At 40.2% G+C, this 16,301-nt stretch overlaps 1 protein-coding gene across 3 annotated transcripts in view; it reads right to left on the bottom strand.

Moving 5' to 3' along the window:
* TET1 (tet methylcytosine dioxygenase 1) overlaps positions 1 to 16,301 on the bottom strand; it is a 129,106-nt gene that overhangs the window by 94,919 nt on the left and 17,886 nt on the right. For all 3 annotated transcript variants that reach the window (XM_043596489.1, XM_043596488.1, XM_043596490.1), the window contains exon 2: positions 3,377 to 3,430. In XM_043596489.1, coding sequence (XP_043452424.1) covers positions 3,377 to 3,430 — 54 coding nt within the window. The remainder of the gene's footprint in view (positions 1 to 3,376; positions 3,431 to 16,301) is intronic.

The following is a 16,301-nucleotide window of genomic DNA, read 5'->3' as shown; positions in this document are numbered from 1 at the left end:
CCTTCCCTTTTGGCTTCTGATTGGATCCGCCAATGAAAGCAGCAAGAAACTGGGGGGCAGGGTATTTATTTCCAACCCCCCTACCTCCCGACCCAAAGAATTTTATTTCTGCAGAAACATCCCTTTACCAAATCCACAACAAAGCCCTGCGACATCTCTTCCACTCCAGTCATGCTTTATGCCTGGATACTTGCTCCCACACGCTGGTCTCTCCAGGCCTATGGGTGGTGAGAACTCTCTGCTGTCACTAACCCTGGGATGCTTTGACATCCCTAGTTTTTTCCTTAATCTTACTTACAGTTCTTAAACAATTCCCTTTTTAAATTCCCCCTCACTACCCTCAAATAACTGTGTGATCTGATTTTTTTCCCAGGGACAATGATTGGTAGCCTAACCAAAGTGATATTACTTTAAAATTGATTTTCTCTTAAGAAAATGTAAGGGAATATATCCTTTTACTCTGACACACCAAGTTGAGATTATTCATGTAAATGTTTCTACCAAACAGAGCTCCAAGTCATGCCATTCACAAGTGCAATTTTATGAATCAATCACTGAAATTACTTCATACGTTTAGCTTGCTCAAGAGTCAAGGAGACAATTACAGCACAGCCAATAAGCTGCCATGTATATATCACAGCAACTCTAGTGATAATCAATAGGGTTTCAGTTGGAACCTGTCCTCCAGAACCAGTGGGGGCAAGCATCTGTGCCAAGCCCCCCCCCGCCCCAACACCACCACGCCCATCATCTGATACCCATTCTGGCCATGAGTGCTTTGGACAGAAACTGTCATTTCAGTTAGAGGAAATTATCTCTCTTGGCAGGGATTGGAGGTCACATCTACAGTTTTAAAATATGAACTACAATAGAATAAATATGTTATCGACATAGACAGTAGATTGCTTAAAAATTAGAGGTATGAGACATACCAGGCAATTTCAGCCCCACAACTGGATTCAATATTTAGTTGCCAAGTTCAGAGTAGGATGGACAAGCTTCAAGTCTGCACCCAATTTCCTTAATCAGACTCTTCACCTACCCAACTGCTTCTCCACAGATAATGAAAGTGAAGATCAGTGGGGATGCCTGCAGCATCTACCCTGACAAAGAGCAGGGGACCCAGGAGATCTGAAGATCTAAGAGGCCAGAGTCAAAGCAAGCAGACTGGATCTCTGGCACAATGCCAAATGCAAAGAGCCAATTACAGAAGGAGACCAAGTTGTAACCTGTAGACTCCCGTCACCACTCTCCCAGGTAGCAGCCTGCTGGAACCCTAAGTCTTCACCTATAAAACCTTAAACTGAAGGTTGTGCTCTTCCCCCTCCCTCCCTCCCCAAGTATGGATTCAGTTTTCCTAACATCTCCTTCAGGGTTGTACCATATTCTACTTATTTTACCCATATCAAACGAGAATCTGACAGCATTTTAGCATTTCTACTGTGGAGCGAAGAAACAAAGCTTTCTTTGGAGAACAAAATACATTACAGCCAACAGAAAACTGAAGAAAACAATTTAAAATGCCAACATCAGGGAGAAATTATTATTTTTTCCTTTAAGGGCATTTCCCTACTCTTGTACAACAATTGATAGATAGAGGAAAGTGAGCAACAATTCAGTTCTGCTCTCCGTGGCCCATGAAATTCAGCCACCCACAGGCATTTATTTTAAAATAAGTCAGAGTCCATTGCCATGATTCAAAAAAGCAACACACAGTATATTTACTTCTGAAATTTATTTCAGGTGACAAGACACCCACAGACTAACAAAATAAACATAGAATTAAATAGTATTCCCAAAGCCCAACTCTACTTCTTAGCAAAGGCAGATGATGCTTTAGCTACCAAGCTTAGTCTGTATTAGTGTGTCCATGTAATTGACCTCTTTCTCCTATACCCTCATTCCACCCCCTGCAAATTTGAGAGCCATTTTAACAACAGCACTAAAACAATTTCTCACTTGAAGATTTGAAGACAAAACACCTAAGATGGACACACCCAACCCAGAAAGTGTAAGAAGAGATGAAGAAATATAATCAGGGCTTTTGATGATATTAATTCTATAGTTAGAGGAAGGGAAGGAAGTGAGAGGGGGTGAGCGAATCAACATGCAGAAGAAAAACAGGAGGGGTTAATTTACCCTGAAAATAACCAGTATTCTATTTGTCCAGGCCCAATGAGAATTTGTGCCAAGCAATTTCATTCATTTCACGGTGCCTAGAACACTGATGACTGTGTGGTAAATATTAAACAAATACTTGTTGGTTGATGAAAATGTACATGGCAATGCCATATACACACAGGAAACAGAAACTCAAGGTGGTCAGACAAATTTGAAAGCAATGCAAGGTTTGGTTCTCCATGGTAATAACATTTTCAAGGCACACAACTGGGGAAGCAAATGAGATAAAAATTTGCCACATCCATAGCTCAACATGTTGTTCCTCTTTGAGTGCTAAAACTTTATTTGCAAAAGAAAAGCTAAGATTAGGTTTAAAATATTTTTAATTATATATACATAATATAATTTTAAAGACCAGTTAAGTTTTATTGCTTAATATGTCTTTATGATTTAAAAAGGTTACTTGCTCAGGTTGGTTACATTTTAAATAGCAATATGCCACTTGAAACCTTTAACACATAAGCACCCATTTACTGAACTAAAGCTAGCCTTGAACTTTTAGTAAGCCATATGCTTTTAAATTAACCCTTCTAAATACTGTACACAGCTCATAACACAGACTGTTAGCTTATAGCTGAATTAGGTTACTACTAAATACTCATTAGGCAAACTATTGAAAATAATGAAACCATGCATATTCCTACAGCTCTATGAAGCCCAAAATTAAAAATGATACACTGAGAATTTGGGATTAAGCAATTTGGCTGATCTCAATGGCTTACACATTTTAAGTTGAACTAAAACCTCTAAGGACCTTTTCCTTTGGAAAGAAAAACCACACATTTTAAAATAGTATCTAATGGAAGGTCTATTAAAATCACAATGGATCATAGCTGTCAACTTCAAATAGTGTCTCTCTCCTTAAGAGCTTAAGTTTACACACTGGTGCAACACCACAAATGCAGATGCTACAAAGGGATCTACAGAGGAAAAACAAATTTTATTCACAACACTTTGCATATAAACTTTTCCTTCTGGAGACTTGTGTGGGGTTGAAAATAAAGGATGCTAATATGCACATTATGCAGCACATCAAGAAAAGAGAAAACACTTTAGTTGAGTGAAAATTCATTTATCTACTGAAAATCCGGGAGAATTCACATCCACTGTACTGCAAATTTACTCCTAAGTGACAGAAAAATACTATATGAAATGGAAAAAAAAATTAAATATGATTTAATCAATAGCTAATTACCTTTAAAACTTTGGGCTTCTTTTCCCTCTGGGGCCTCTTGTTTTCTTTTATAACCTAAAAAAAATCAAATTGCAAAATGAGCCTCCGTTTAAGAAAAAAAATTAGCTCCCACCCCCCCAAATTTTTTGGCTATTTCTCTAGAAAACTACTTATACCATTTAAAATCATCAACATGTTTGCTAGGCAGAACCTAAAGAGCTTATGTAAAATGTAGACTTTAAAAGTCACTGAAAAAAAGCCTTGCATAAAGATGAAGTAGGGAAATACCCTTTTTTCCCCTTAAAGTCTGTCTTAATTAGCCTCTGCATTCTTCACAGCGAAGCCCACGAGGTAGCCATCTTGCTTGCTTCTGCAGAGGAAGCCTCTACAGTGGAACAGTTCTGCAAACTGCTTTTTGGTATTATTATCATGGTGTTTAAAGGCAGCCCTGGCCTGCCAGCACTGTAGACGTGCTGGGCATGCCTTTTGCAAAAACAGCCCCACAAAGAGTGCAGCCAATGGCAATGCAGAGCTTAGCAACTCCAAAGTGATCTTCTCTGCTAGCCTTCCTAGACAAAGGATCTCCTGTGCGGCTCCGCTCTCACCACAGGACACAGGCAGCCACAAGCTGCGACATGGAGTGCGCTGCAGAGGATCTGGTCGCGCCGAAATCACAGGAGGCTTCAGCAAAAACAATGCACACAAATCCCCCAGGTCTCCGCCATCGGATCGATGGCGGAGGCTCCCTGATTAGTAACCTCTTGGCGGCTCCGAGGGCAGGTCTGCGCGGGGGGAGGGGTGCGCGGCTCTGCCTCCAACGTACAGGAGATATAACTGAGCCGAGGGGGGCATTTGGGCTTGCTGAAACTCTGGAAGGTATTGTGCATTTTTACTTTATAAGGCAAGGCTAAATATTGGCGATATTTAAGGCAGGGAGGTTATGTGAGGACAGTGTAGGCTCAGCTGTTGGGCTGCGTGTCTCATTCCCCGGGAACCACACCTCTTTGCAGCAGGCGCTTTGCCCAGAAACACAGCAATTTGATTTCTGTCAATAAATGTCCAATGACAAAGGCGGATTAGAAAATACTAATGAAGCCACTTAAAAGGAAAAGGACAGGATGAGGACAAGGAGAAGGGGAGGAGTTTACAAAATATACTTGCCACTCTGAGTGGCTGGAGAAAAAAAAAGACTTCTCTCTTGCTCTGCACATTTCTGGTGACCTTCATTTCCCAGAGAAAATTCCTACTGTCCCAAGGTGGGCTCAAACCTTTGGGATAGAAGGGGCACCTTTGGCTCCTCTGTCTCCCAAGATCATCAGCTGTCACCGAGCATCTCCCGGTGGAGCTGCCAAGTGGGTCCCCACGTGGAGCCTGTCTGCGCAGCAGGCTGATGGTCAGTCGGGGCCACCCACTTCCCAGGAATTGGGAGCGAAGCCAGAGGTGGCACAGGCAGCCACCCACACTCACGCACCTGGACTGCCACTGTGCCCAGTGGGTGGTAGGCACTGGGAGAGCTGGGCACCCGAGCCAGAACTTGCCAGACCCTGAGAGTGGCAGAGCCAGAGGAGTTCAGCTCCCTCCCCTTAAGCCCCCTGGCCAGGCAACAGTGGCAGGAGAAAAAGAACCAAGACAGCTGCTGTGAGCTGGCAGGTCTCAAGGTCACTGCCAAAATGTAGTGAAGAGGCCAGTCACAGTCCCATCACAGCCACCTTGACAGCTGCACAGATCTTGGGAAGACAGCCTCAGCTCCATCCTCCCAGGGCCAAAGTTTCAGCAACACATTTAGGGGATTGGCAGGAGGGCCTCCCTTGCTGCTCAGCCAAAGATGGGTTTTCCACTTGCAGTTGGATTCAGAACAGATTCCCACAACCAGAAATCAGGAACAGAGCGAGGGCCGGAAGGCCTGTATTTCATCACCCTGGATTCCTAGCCTTTCGGTTTGCCACAAAAGGACGCTTTTCTTGTTAGGATGGTAAGTCCAACATGCACTCTTTTCCGACTTTAAACTACCTCTCTCTCACCTACCCACCCTCAAATTTTTAACAAATGTAAAAAGCAAGCCTCCTGGTAGCAAAACCAGTGGATTCTGACCTATCTACATCTTTCAGGGCAACTTCAAGCACACTGTGCCCACACCAAGAAGCTCTCTGTGGTGAATGAAGCATCCACGAAGCAGGTAGGAAAACAGGACATAATACAACAAGATTTGAAAGCGGCCCTACATTTCTTTTTCTTTGAAGTTTGTCTGTGTGTGCATGATAAAATATACATAACATAAAATTTGCCATTTTAACCATTGATAAGTGTACAAATTTAGTAGCATTACATTCATTCACAATGTTGTGAAACTATTCCCCCCCTCTCCATTCCCAGCTGTTTGATTATCCCAAACAGAAACTCTATATCCATTCCACAGTAAGTCCTCATTCACCTTCTCTCAGCCCTTACTACCTTTTATTTTGCCTTCTGTCTCTATAAATTTGCCTATTCTAGTATATCATATAACTGGTGTCACACACTGCCTTCACTTCATGTAATGTTTTCAAGGTTCATCCATGTTCTGAGATTGTCACAATTTCATTCCTTTTTTTTTTTTTTTATAAGATCTTTTTTTAAGTTTGGGGCGCCCGGGTGGCTCAGTTGGTTAAGCATCCGACTTTGGCTCACGTCAGGATCTCAGGGTTTGTGAGCTGGAGCCCCGCATCGGGCTCTGTGCTGACAGCTCAGAGTCTGGAGTCTGCTTCAGATTCAGTGTCTCTCTCTGACCCTCCCCTCCTCACACTCTGTCTCTCTCTCAAAAATAAATAAACACTTTAAAAAAAGATATTTTTTTAACATTTATTTATTTTTGAAAGAGAGAGAATGAGCAGGGGAAGGACAGAGGCTCTGAATTGGGTTCTGTGCTGATAGCAGATGTGGGGCTCCAACCCATGAACTGTGAGATCATGACCTGAGCTTAAGTGACTGAGCCAACCAGGCGCCCCAGAATTTCATTCCTTTTTAAGGCTCAATAGTATTTCACTGTGTGTATATACACCAAATTTGTTTATCTGTTCTTCTGTTGATGTACATTTGGGTTGTTCCCACTTTTTGTCTATTGTGAAAAACACAGCTATGAACATGGGTACAAGTATCTATTGGAGTCCCTGCTTTTAATTCTTTTAATATATACCTAGGAGTAGAATTGCTGGATCATGTGATAATTTTGGATCACATGATAATTTTAATTATTCAAGGAATCACCAAACTTTCTATGGTGTCTATACCATTTTACATTCCTGTCAGTGCATGCAAGGGTAGCTCTACATTTCTTAAAGTTCCTTGCATTTCAATTACAAATAATGCCTCTCCCCCTTGAATACTTGAATATAATTTTTAAAAAGTATCAACATTTTCCCAGCTTGATTGCTCAATATTTAGTGAAGTTGGCCATGATATATAATAAATCATATGTGATCCATGTTCATCTCAATAAAACAAAATCAGGCTCCAAGTGTTAGGTGTACCGAAAATCCACATCAGTGAGAAGTCAGTCCCCTTTTTAAAGCCCCACTGACAGAATTTTCACTGCATGGGATACTCATGAAGTCATACAACACTGCACTTGGCAACCTAAGCAAACATTGGAAGTCTGTGTGCAGTGTTCTGCAAAATGAATTAATAAATAAAGCCAAAGCTCATCTCAGCTAAATATGAGGGTTAATTAAAGTGACCAGAGCTAACATTGACTCAAAATAGCCAACTGATACTATACCATGAAGATCTGCACTTGTTTGAACACAGAATATATTGGTAACCTGCATTGGTTGTGACCATCTGCTCTAAATCCTATACTTAGTGATTTGTCAGTCTCTCGACTCAAGGCTTAGGTGATGGCAAGCTTTGATGGAGAAAATAATCAGACATTGCTAGCTGAGAAATTGGAGGTCAGGAAAGCCATTCCCACTCTCTTATCACTCAGGGCAAAGTACACACCACTAGATTGTGTTGGAAAATGGCAGATCAGAAACTAAGAAACCCTATGTTGTAGTCTTACTTACTCAGAACTTGCTTATGTCACTTAAGTCTATTTGTTTTTCTCACAAGAAATCATGATTATTAAGTTGCATGAGTTGTACTTAATTTTGTAGTAACTTCTAGGTTCTTTCAAATATTACAAAATAGAATCTCTTTTCTCTTAATCCCATGATTCTAGGGGCACCTCAGTTAAGTGTCAGACACTTGATTTCAGCTCAAGTCGTGGCTCTGCATCAGGCTCCATGCTGACAGTGTGGAGCCTGTTTGGAATTCTCCCTCTCTGTCTCTGCACCCCTCTCCCCTGCTAAGGCTCACATGTGCACTCTCTCTCCAAATAAATAAACAAACTTAAAATTTTTTTTTGAAATCGAATGATTGTAGAACTAAAAGAGAACATCAGAGAAAAAAATTGAGTCTAACTACATTATTTCATAGATAAACTAAGGCTCAAAGAGAAACTTAATTCACACTACACAGGAAGTTAGAACTTGACTTGAGCTAAAGTTTAACGGTCTACACTGCTTTGTCTATAACTCCTCTTCATTTTCAATACCCAACAATAGACATTGGTAAATATCCCCCAAATAACCTTTAAGGTTGAAACATCTTCAAAACTACACACTCTGGGAGCAGGGGGCCCGGGGGACTCTCTTGGTTGAGTGACTGACTCTTGCCTTCCACTCAGGTCATGATCCCAGGGTCATGGAATGGAGCCCCACATCAGGCACTCTGAGTGTGGAACCTGCTGGGGATTCTCTCTCTCCCTCTACCCTTTTCCCCTGCTTCCACTTTCTCTCTCCCCCTCTCTCTCAAAATAAATAAATTTAATTTAATTAAAAATTTTTTTTTTAATTTTTTTAATGTTTATTTTTGAGAGAGAGAGAGAGAGAGCACAAGCCAGGAGAGGGGCAGAGAGAGAGGGAGAGACAAAGCAGGCTCCAGGCTCTGAGCTGTCAGCACAGTGCCTCATGTGGGGCTCAAACTCATGGACTGTGAGATCATGACCTGAGCCAAAGTCAGATGTTTAACCAAGTGAGCCACCCAGGCACCCCTAAAAAAAATTTTTAAATGCAAAATCCTACATACTTCGTAGTGGCTCATATTCCTAGAAGACTGGTATTTAAATGAATATTACATTAAATGTGCTTTTAAAAAAATAAATCATGTGCCCTCAGAGATAAATTTATGAATAATTTTAAAATTCTACTTCTCTTTCTAAGCATAAGCCATTCTGCATCCACAAGAAACTAGATATACAACCACCACCTAGGAGGAATTTTCTTCTAGGTTAATCTCAGGAGTGATCATGCTTTCTCAAATTGGACACCTCTGTAGCACAAAATCCTTCCAGTATTACCCCACTCCCCTCTCCCATAAAATCCTTCTGTATTTCTTTTCTTACACATTGTTGGGGGAGAGGGGGTCATAGCTTTTGTGGTGATACCTGGGTAAAGATATTTTAAGTACTGTACTTTATAAATTTCCAATCATTAAGAATAAGAAAAGGATGGCTCATATTGTTCACAATTCTTACAGAGATCTTAAAGTTAGCTTGGTTTTATTTCTTGTGAGACACAGAAACCTTAGGTTAGTGGGAGATCTTCCTGGGTGATTGGGTAAACAATAATAGTCTGGGTATAGGTGGCTGATCTCCTCACACAGCCTTCCCTGGCTTCTTTCCGTCCCCCACTTCCTTCCCTGAGGCTTATCTGCAGTGACCCTTTTTTCCTTCCAAGGGGCCAGGTCTACATAGGGTCTATCCCACTCCCTCTAGCAGTCCTGCTTAGTGCTGGTAAAAGTAACTGCTTTTGGGGGCCCTTGGGTGGCTCAGTCAGTTAAGCGTCTGACTCTTGACTTCAGCTCAGGTCATGATCTCACGGTTAGTGTGTTGGAGTCCCACATTGGGCTCTCTGCTGATGGTGCGGAGTCTGCTTGGGATTCTGTCTCTCTCTCTGCCCCTCCCCTGCTTGCTCCCTCTATCACTCTCTCTCAAAATAAATAAACATTTTTAAAATTTTTAAATAAAAAATAAATAACTGATCTTCAAAAATAAGAATTAAGGAACAAGTGAATGATGGTCTTCAATAATTGCCAAGGGAGAACTGTTGTCAGTGAGGGGAAGCAGAGATAATGCCAGAGATTAATGGGGCTGAAATATCACCTCTCCCTAGTTTCTCAACAATTCTTAGTACTAACTTCAAATTGACAAGCTTACTCCATTACAGTCTAAAGCCATAATTTGGACACAGAAATCCAAAAAGAGTATCTATAGGTGCTTGTCAAAAGCAAATCACAAAGGATGCTGATATTTAGAAAATGTCCCTTTTTGTGAATGATATATTGAAATTTGCTTCTTATTATTGCTAGTCTGTCCTGTGTATTTTATATCAATAATATCTTTAAAAAAGAAAAAAAAGGACGCTCTCTATCTTTGGGCTCCTTCTCCACGTGCTAGAGAGCTGACACTAGATAGCACTGAACCCTCAGTTTTTAGATAATCCTATTGTCTCATCAAGTCTAATAGCAAAATCATAAAAATTCAGTTTCTCTGAGAAGCTCTAATCATTTTACATACACACAACTTCTTTCCTGAGGTTTAGATCTAATTATCTCCTAAGTTTAACAAAATCTAACTTAAAATTGTTGAACAACCTTAAAAAACTCCACATCCAAAAACATTTTCTTTGAAACTTGTTAATTCATTTTTTATAATGAACCTTTCCATTTAAATCTTTAAACAACTTAATAATAATAACAAAAAATAAATAATCAAAACCCATACGATGACTTCATAAATGTTGGGGACTTCCAATATGCAGAAATGGTGCTGGGCCTGGCCCTCAGAACCTAACATCTCAAGGGGCGCTTGAGTGGGTCAGTTAACCATCCAACTTCAGCTCAGGTCATGATCTCACCTCTCATGAGTTCGAGGCTCATGTCAGGTTCTGTGCTGACAGCTCACAGCCTGGAGCCTGCTTCTAAATCTGTGTCTCCCTCTCTCTCTGCCCCTCTCCCACGCATGCTCTCTTTCTCTCAAAAATAAATAATTGTTAAAAAGAATTTAAAAAGAACCTAACATCTCAGGAGAGACACAAACAGACAATCATGATGCAGTATAGAATGGGGATGAGCCCAGAAAAGCTATGAAAGAGAAGTCTTCCCAGAGGAAGTGACATTTCCACTGAAACCTAAGGAGGATAAGCAGGAGTTGGTGACATTTAGAGGAAGAGAAGAAATGTATGTGCCCCCGATGAAGGTTCACAGCATGTGCAAGGACACTGGCAGCACTATGGCTATGGAAAGTCACACTGGAGCGTGGCTGTGAAGGAGCTAAGGGAACAATGAATATAAGAGGCACATGGATAGATGTAATCAGCTTTTAATTCTCTACTTTTCCAGTTTGAAATGTTACTTTTTTTGTACCGTTTTCCATAATTAGTCCTTTCAAAAGCCAACAATGATGCTCCTATTAAATTCATCATCACAAATAACAGCTACTTTTTCAAAGGAAGAACTAAGGAGGGGTGATTGGTTTGTCTTAGATCTGAAAACCCTTACTTTTCAACTAGAAATCACCCTTGTATAACTAAGTCTCCTAATCAGAGAAAAGTATATTTTGAAAATGAATGTATGCAAAATTTTTTGTTGAGACAAGATCAGTTATTCAAGAAAGGTTAACTCCTTTAGTCCTTGAACTCATTTCCTAGAGTTTCACACAATCTATGGAGAAATGTATTTGTCTGCCTAGAAATAAGTTATATTCTTTCAGCAGGGCAACTACTAGACAGATGTTTTTGATGTTTGGAGTAAAGGGTGCCCTTTGTTCATCCCGGTAATGGAACAGAGAATAGCAACTATATTGGAGCCACTTCATACCTTTGGTGTTTCTGATTTAATGAATAATTCTTTTTCATGGAACTTAGCTCAGGTTGAGAGAATACAGGAATTACCACTTTTTTCAGGGAGAACCAAAAAATAAATAAAACCAAAAAACCTGCCATTGAGCCTGTAATATTTTTATAATAGTAGAATGCCTAAAATTAATTTTTCCCAAAGTCTGGTTTTCCTGACAGCCAAATACTTATTCAATGGACACATTAGTTCTTATGTAACATAATAAATAGGGCACCTGGGTGGCTCAGTTGGTTAAACATCTGATTTCGGCTCAGGTCATAATCTCGCAGTACCTGAGTTCGAATTGCACGTCAGGTGAGCTCAAGCCCCACTTTGGGTCAACAAGAACCCTGCTTCAGGAGAACCCCACTTCTCTCTCTAAATCTCTCTCTCTCTCTCAAAAATAAATAAATAAATAAATAAATAAACAAATAAATAAATAAGACAAAATAAAATAAAATGTCCTCAAGGTTCTTCCTACTTCTTACTAGGTCCTCAGTTCTTCTAACTTGGCACCACTTCTGTGTTTGAAGGTGATCCTTTTGAACTTTTGCAATGTAAAGCCCTTTAGAAATACTTTGTGAAGTCCGGAGAAGATATACTTGCCGCAACAAAAGAACAAAAAGGTTATTTTCATCACAGTTCACCTTAGAAATCAACAGGTATAGAGCTCAAGCTTGTAGCTGTGCTAAATGTGCAGATTTAAATGAAACAAACTTGCATATCTTTATTAGGAATGTTTTAGCATAAATGATTATAATAGTGTTTCCATAGATACTTTTTTTCTTTTTTTAAAAAGATTTATTTTTAAATAATCTCTATGCCCAATATGGGGATCAAATTCACAACCCAGAGATCAAGTTGCATGCTTTACCAACTAAGCCAGCCAGGGGCTCCCATAGATACTCACTCTTAGTGACTACTTTAAAAAATGCAATTTCCCCCCAAATGTGTTTGATTTACCTGACTTCCGAATACTTATTCAATTGCCTCTTGTTTAAAAAAAAATAAATGGTTCTTAATGTTTTACTGTTATTTATAAATTGTGAATGCCCATCATTAACTCTTTAAACTGCATCATTTGAGAATGAGTCAAACTGCATTCACTGATGCTGTAATTAAAATTTTAACTTTATGAACATAAAGCCATATTTTATAGGGCTACTTTTTGCTTCATCACAATAAATGAAGTGTTAGTGGGTTTGGGGGGATTAAGGATTGCTATACCCACCAATTCTCTTAATCACTAACTATGCATGTAATAAAAGAAAATTACTGTAGATGTCTTGAAAAGAAAGTTTTGGGGCACCTGGCTGGCTCAGTCAGTGGAATGTATGACTCTTAATCTCAGGATTGTGAGTTTGAGCCCCATGTTGGCTATAGAGATTACTTAAAAATAAAATCTTAAAAAAAGAAAAGAGAGAGAGAGAGAGAGAGAGAAGTTTTATTTCCTCCTGGCCTATACATCTTAAATATATTTTTAATTTTTTTTTAATGTTTGTTTTTGAGAGACAGAATGTGAGCAGGGGAGGGACAGAGAGAGATATCAAATATCAAAATATTTGAGGGGCTCAAACTCACCGACTGCAAGATCATAACCTGAGCCACCCAGGAGCCCCAACCTTAAAATATGATATTATACAATATCAAAATATTATCTTAAATAAGATCAGTATGTCCCTGGTGGGTCCAAGTCCCAACTATACTATTAAATATGGGACCTTGGGGTACCTGGGTGACTCAGTTGATTGAGCATCTGACTCTTCATTTCGGTTCAGGTCATGATCCCAAGGACATGGGATGGAGCCCCAAGTTGGGAGCCTGCTTAAGAGTCTCACTCTCGGGGCGCCTGGGTGGCGCAGTCGGTTAAGCGTCCGACTTCAGCCAGGTCATGATCTCGCGGTCTGTGAGTTCGAGCCCCGCGTCAGGCTCTGGGCTGATGGCTCAGAGCCTGGAGCCTGTTTCCGATTCTGTGTCTCCCTCTCTCTCTGCCCCTCCCCCGTTCATGCTCTGTCTCTCTCTGTCCCAAAAATAAATAAACGTTGAAAAAAAAAAAAAAAAGAGTCTCATTCTCTCTCCCTCTGCCCCCTCCCCCACTCGTGCTCTATCTTTTCCAAAAAAGAAAAAAAAATCTTTAAATATGGGACCTTAAGCAAGTCAACCTCCCATAGACTCAGTGAAGGACAATGCTGACATTAGGTTTAAATGTTGAAATGACTATGAAAAGCATGTGATATGGTGCTTGGCTTTCAGGCAGTTCCATTACAGCAGCCAAGAACCATGACTGTCATTAGTTAAGAAAACTGTATATGAAAAACAATGTAATAAAAAAAAAGTAAAGAAACAAGTGTTGGCAAGGATGTGGAAAAAAAGGAGCCCTCGGGCAGTGTTGGTGGGAATGCAAACTGGTGTAGCCAAGGTATGGAAGTTCCTCAAAAAATTAAAACTAGAACTACTATATGATCCAGTAATTCCACTACTGGCTATTTACCCAAAGAATATGAAAACACTAATGTGAAAGGATACATGCATCCCAATTTCTATTGCAGCATTGTTTGTAATACCCAAATTATGGAAGCAACCCAAGTGTCCATTGGGAGATGAACAGATAAAAGAAGATGTGCTATATATACACAGTGGAATATTATTCAGCCATAAAAATTAACGGAATCTTGCCATTTGCAACAACATGGATGGATCTAGAGAGTGTAATGCTAAATGAAATAAGTCAGTCAGACTTATTTGACCATACGATTTCACTCACATGTGGGATTTAAGAAATGAAACAAATGAACAAAGTAAAAAAAAAGACAACAAAAAAAGACTCTTAACTCTTAGGAACAAACAGATGATGAGAGAGGAGGTGGGTAGGGGGATGGGTGAAATAAGTAAAGGGGATTAAGAGTACACTTAATATGATGAGCCCTGGGGCGCCTGGGTGGCTCGGTTGGTTAAGCCTCCAACTTCGTCTCGGGTCATGATCTCACAGTTTGTGGATTCGAGCCCCGTGTTGGGCTCTGTGCTGATAGCTCAGATCCTGAGCCTGCCTCAGATTCTGTACTCCCTCTCTCTCTCTCTCTCTCTCTCTCTCTCTGCCCCTCCCCTGCTCATGCTCTGTCTCTCTTCCTCAAAGATAAATAAACATTAAAAAAAATATATATGTACATATATGTATATGTATATACATGTACATATATATGTACATATACATATATATATGATGAGCCCTGAGTAATGTATAGAATTGTTGAATCACCATATTGTACACTTGAAACTAATTTATAACACTGTATGTTACCTATATTGGCATTCAAAAAACAGTAATGAGCAATTAATGTTAATTTAATATAAAAACTGAAGATACTTAAGAACACACTGTTTGGGGACATCAGAACCTCTCCCAGATAAATCTAGTATCAACAAGATTTCTGCTAGACTTGGGGCATTCTAATTCCACCATTCCATCATAACATAATCTTACATTTATTAACTTAAAAAGAATATAACGGGGCGCCTAGGTGGCTCGGTCGGTTAAGCGTCCGACTTTGGCTCAGGTCATGATCTCACGGTTCGTGAGTTGGAGCCCCGCGTCGGGCTCTGCGCTGATAGCTCAGAGCCTGGAGCCTGTTTCGGGTTCTGTGTCTCCCTCTCTCTCTGCCCCTCCCCTGTTCATGCTCTGTCTCTCTCTGTCTCAAAAATAAATAAACGTTAAAAAAAATAAAAATAAATAAAAAGAATATAAAACTTTCACTGTCATTGATAATAGAATTGATAGTTTGGAAAAACCGTCCCACTAAAGACAATTAGAAAAGCTGCACAAAATATAAAAACATCTGATAGAAGGCATAGGAGAGTGCAGAATTACCATACCAAGATTCAGAGGGGAATGAGTCCAGGAAGGGTAAAAATATTTTAAGTAAAAATATAAAATTTGAGAGAAAGAGGTAAAAAGGTGGCTAAAGAGAAATGTAACCTTGGAAGTAAAATATAGAATCAGTGGAATTGGCAAACTCAAAGAGTTTCAATATTTGATTCATGTCAAAAAAGAATTATAGTTTTGGGGGCTCCTGGGTGGCTCAGTTGGTTGAGCATCCGACTCTTGGTTTCGTCTCAGGTCATGCTCTCACAGTGATTTCAAGTCCCATGCTGACAGCACAGAGCCTGCTTGGGATTCTCTCTCCCCTACTCACACTCTGTCTCTCAAAACAAATAAATTTAAAAACAAAGAAAGTATTATAGTTTTGCAAAATGAACCTATAAGACTCTTAAACAACATCTATTTCAAAGTTTCACAAGTCTGAAAGATAGCATCAATGCCCTTAGCATGACTATTCACAACCAGTCTGCCTCTAGGTTCCCCTCCTCCACATCCTCTGGCTTCTTCACCTCCTGCTTATTGCCTTCACTTGAGAACATGGTGGTTAAAATGAGCACATACCATCCAAGCCAAGGGTTCTTTCAAATCCCAATTCAACTGTGTGGTCTTAGACAAGTTACTTGGCCTGTCTAAGCATCAGTGTCTTTATTTTTTAAAAAATTTTAAAGCTTACTTATTTATTTTGAGAGAGAGAGAGAGAGAGAGAGAGAGAGAGAGAGAGAGAGAGATTGTGTGGTGGAGGGGGAGAGAGATGGAGAGAGAGAGAATCCCAAGCAGGCTCTGTCCTGTCAGAGCAGAGCCCAAAGTGGGGCTGGAACCCACGAACTGGGAGATCATGACCTGAGCCAAAATCAAGAGTCAGACTCCTAACCAACTGAGCCACCCAGGCACCCCTTCAGTGTCTTACCTTACACACTGGGGGAAGAACGTATACTTGATAGAATTGTTGTAAGGATTAAATGAGACAATAAGTATGTCAGTAGTTGATACAGTATTGGGCACTAAGTAAGTACTCAAAACATGATAGCTGTTATTAACCCCTTCAGATAAATGCTTACTGCATACCAGTTCCACATCTATGTTCACTATCATTCAACTCAACCGACATCTGTTTGGTGGCTACCCAATGCCAAACACAGCATAGGGAGGGACATGAAG

Source organism: Prionailurus bengalensis, chromosome D2, assembly GCF_016509475.1.
Source record: "Prionailurus bengalensis isolate Pbe53 chromosome D2, Fcat_Pben_1.1_paternal_pri, whole genome shotgun sequence".
Taxonomy (NCBI): Eukaryota; Metazoa; Chordata; class Mammalia; order Carnivora; family Felidae; genus Prionailurus; species Prionailurus bengalensis.
This window is presented reverse-complemented; position numbering and strand designations above follow the sequence as displayed.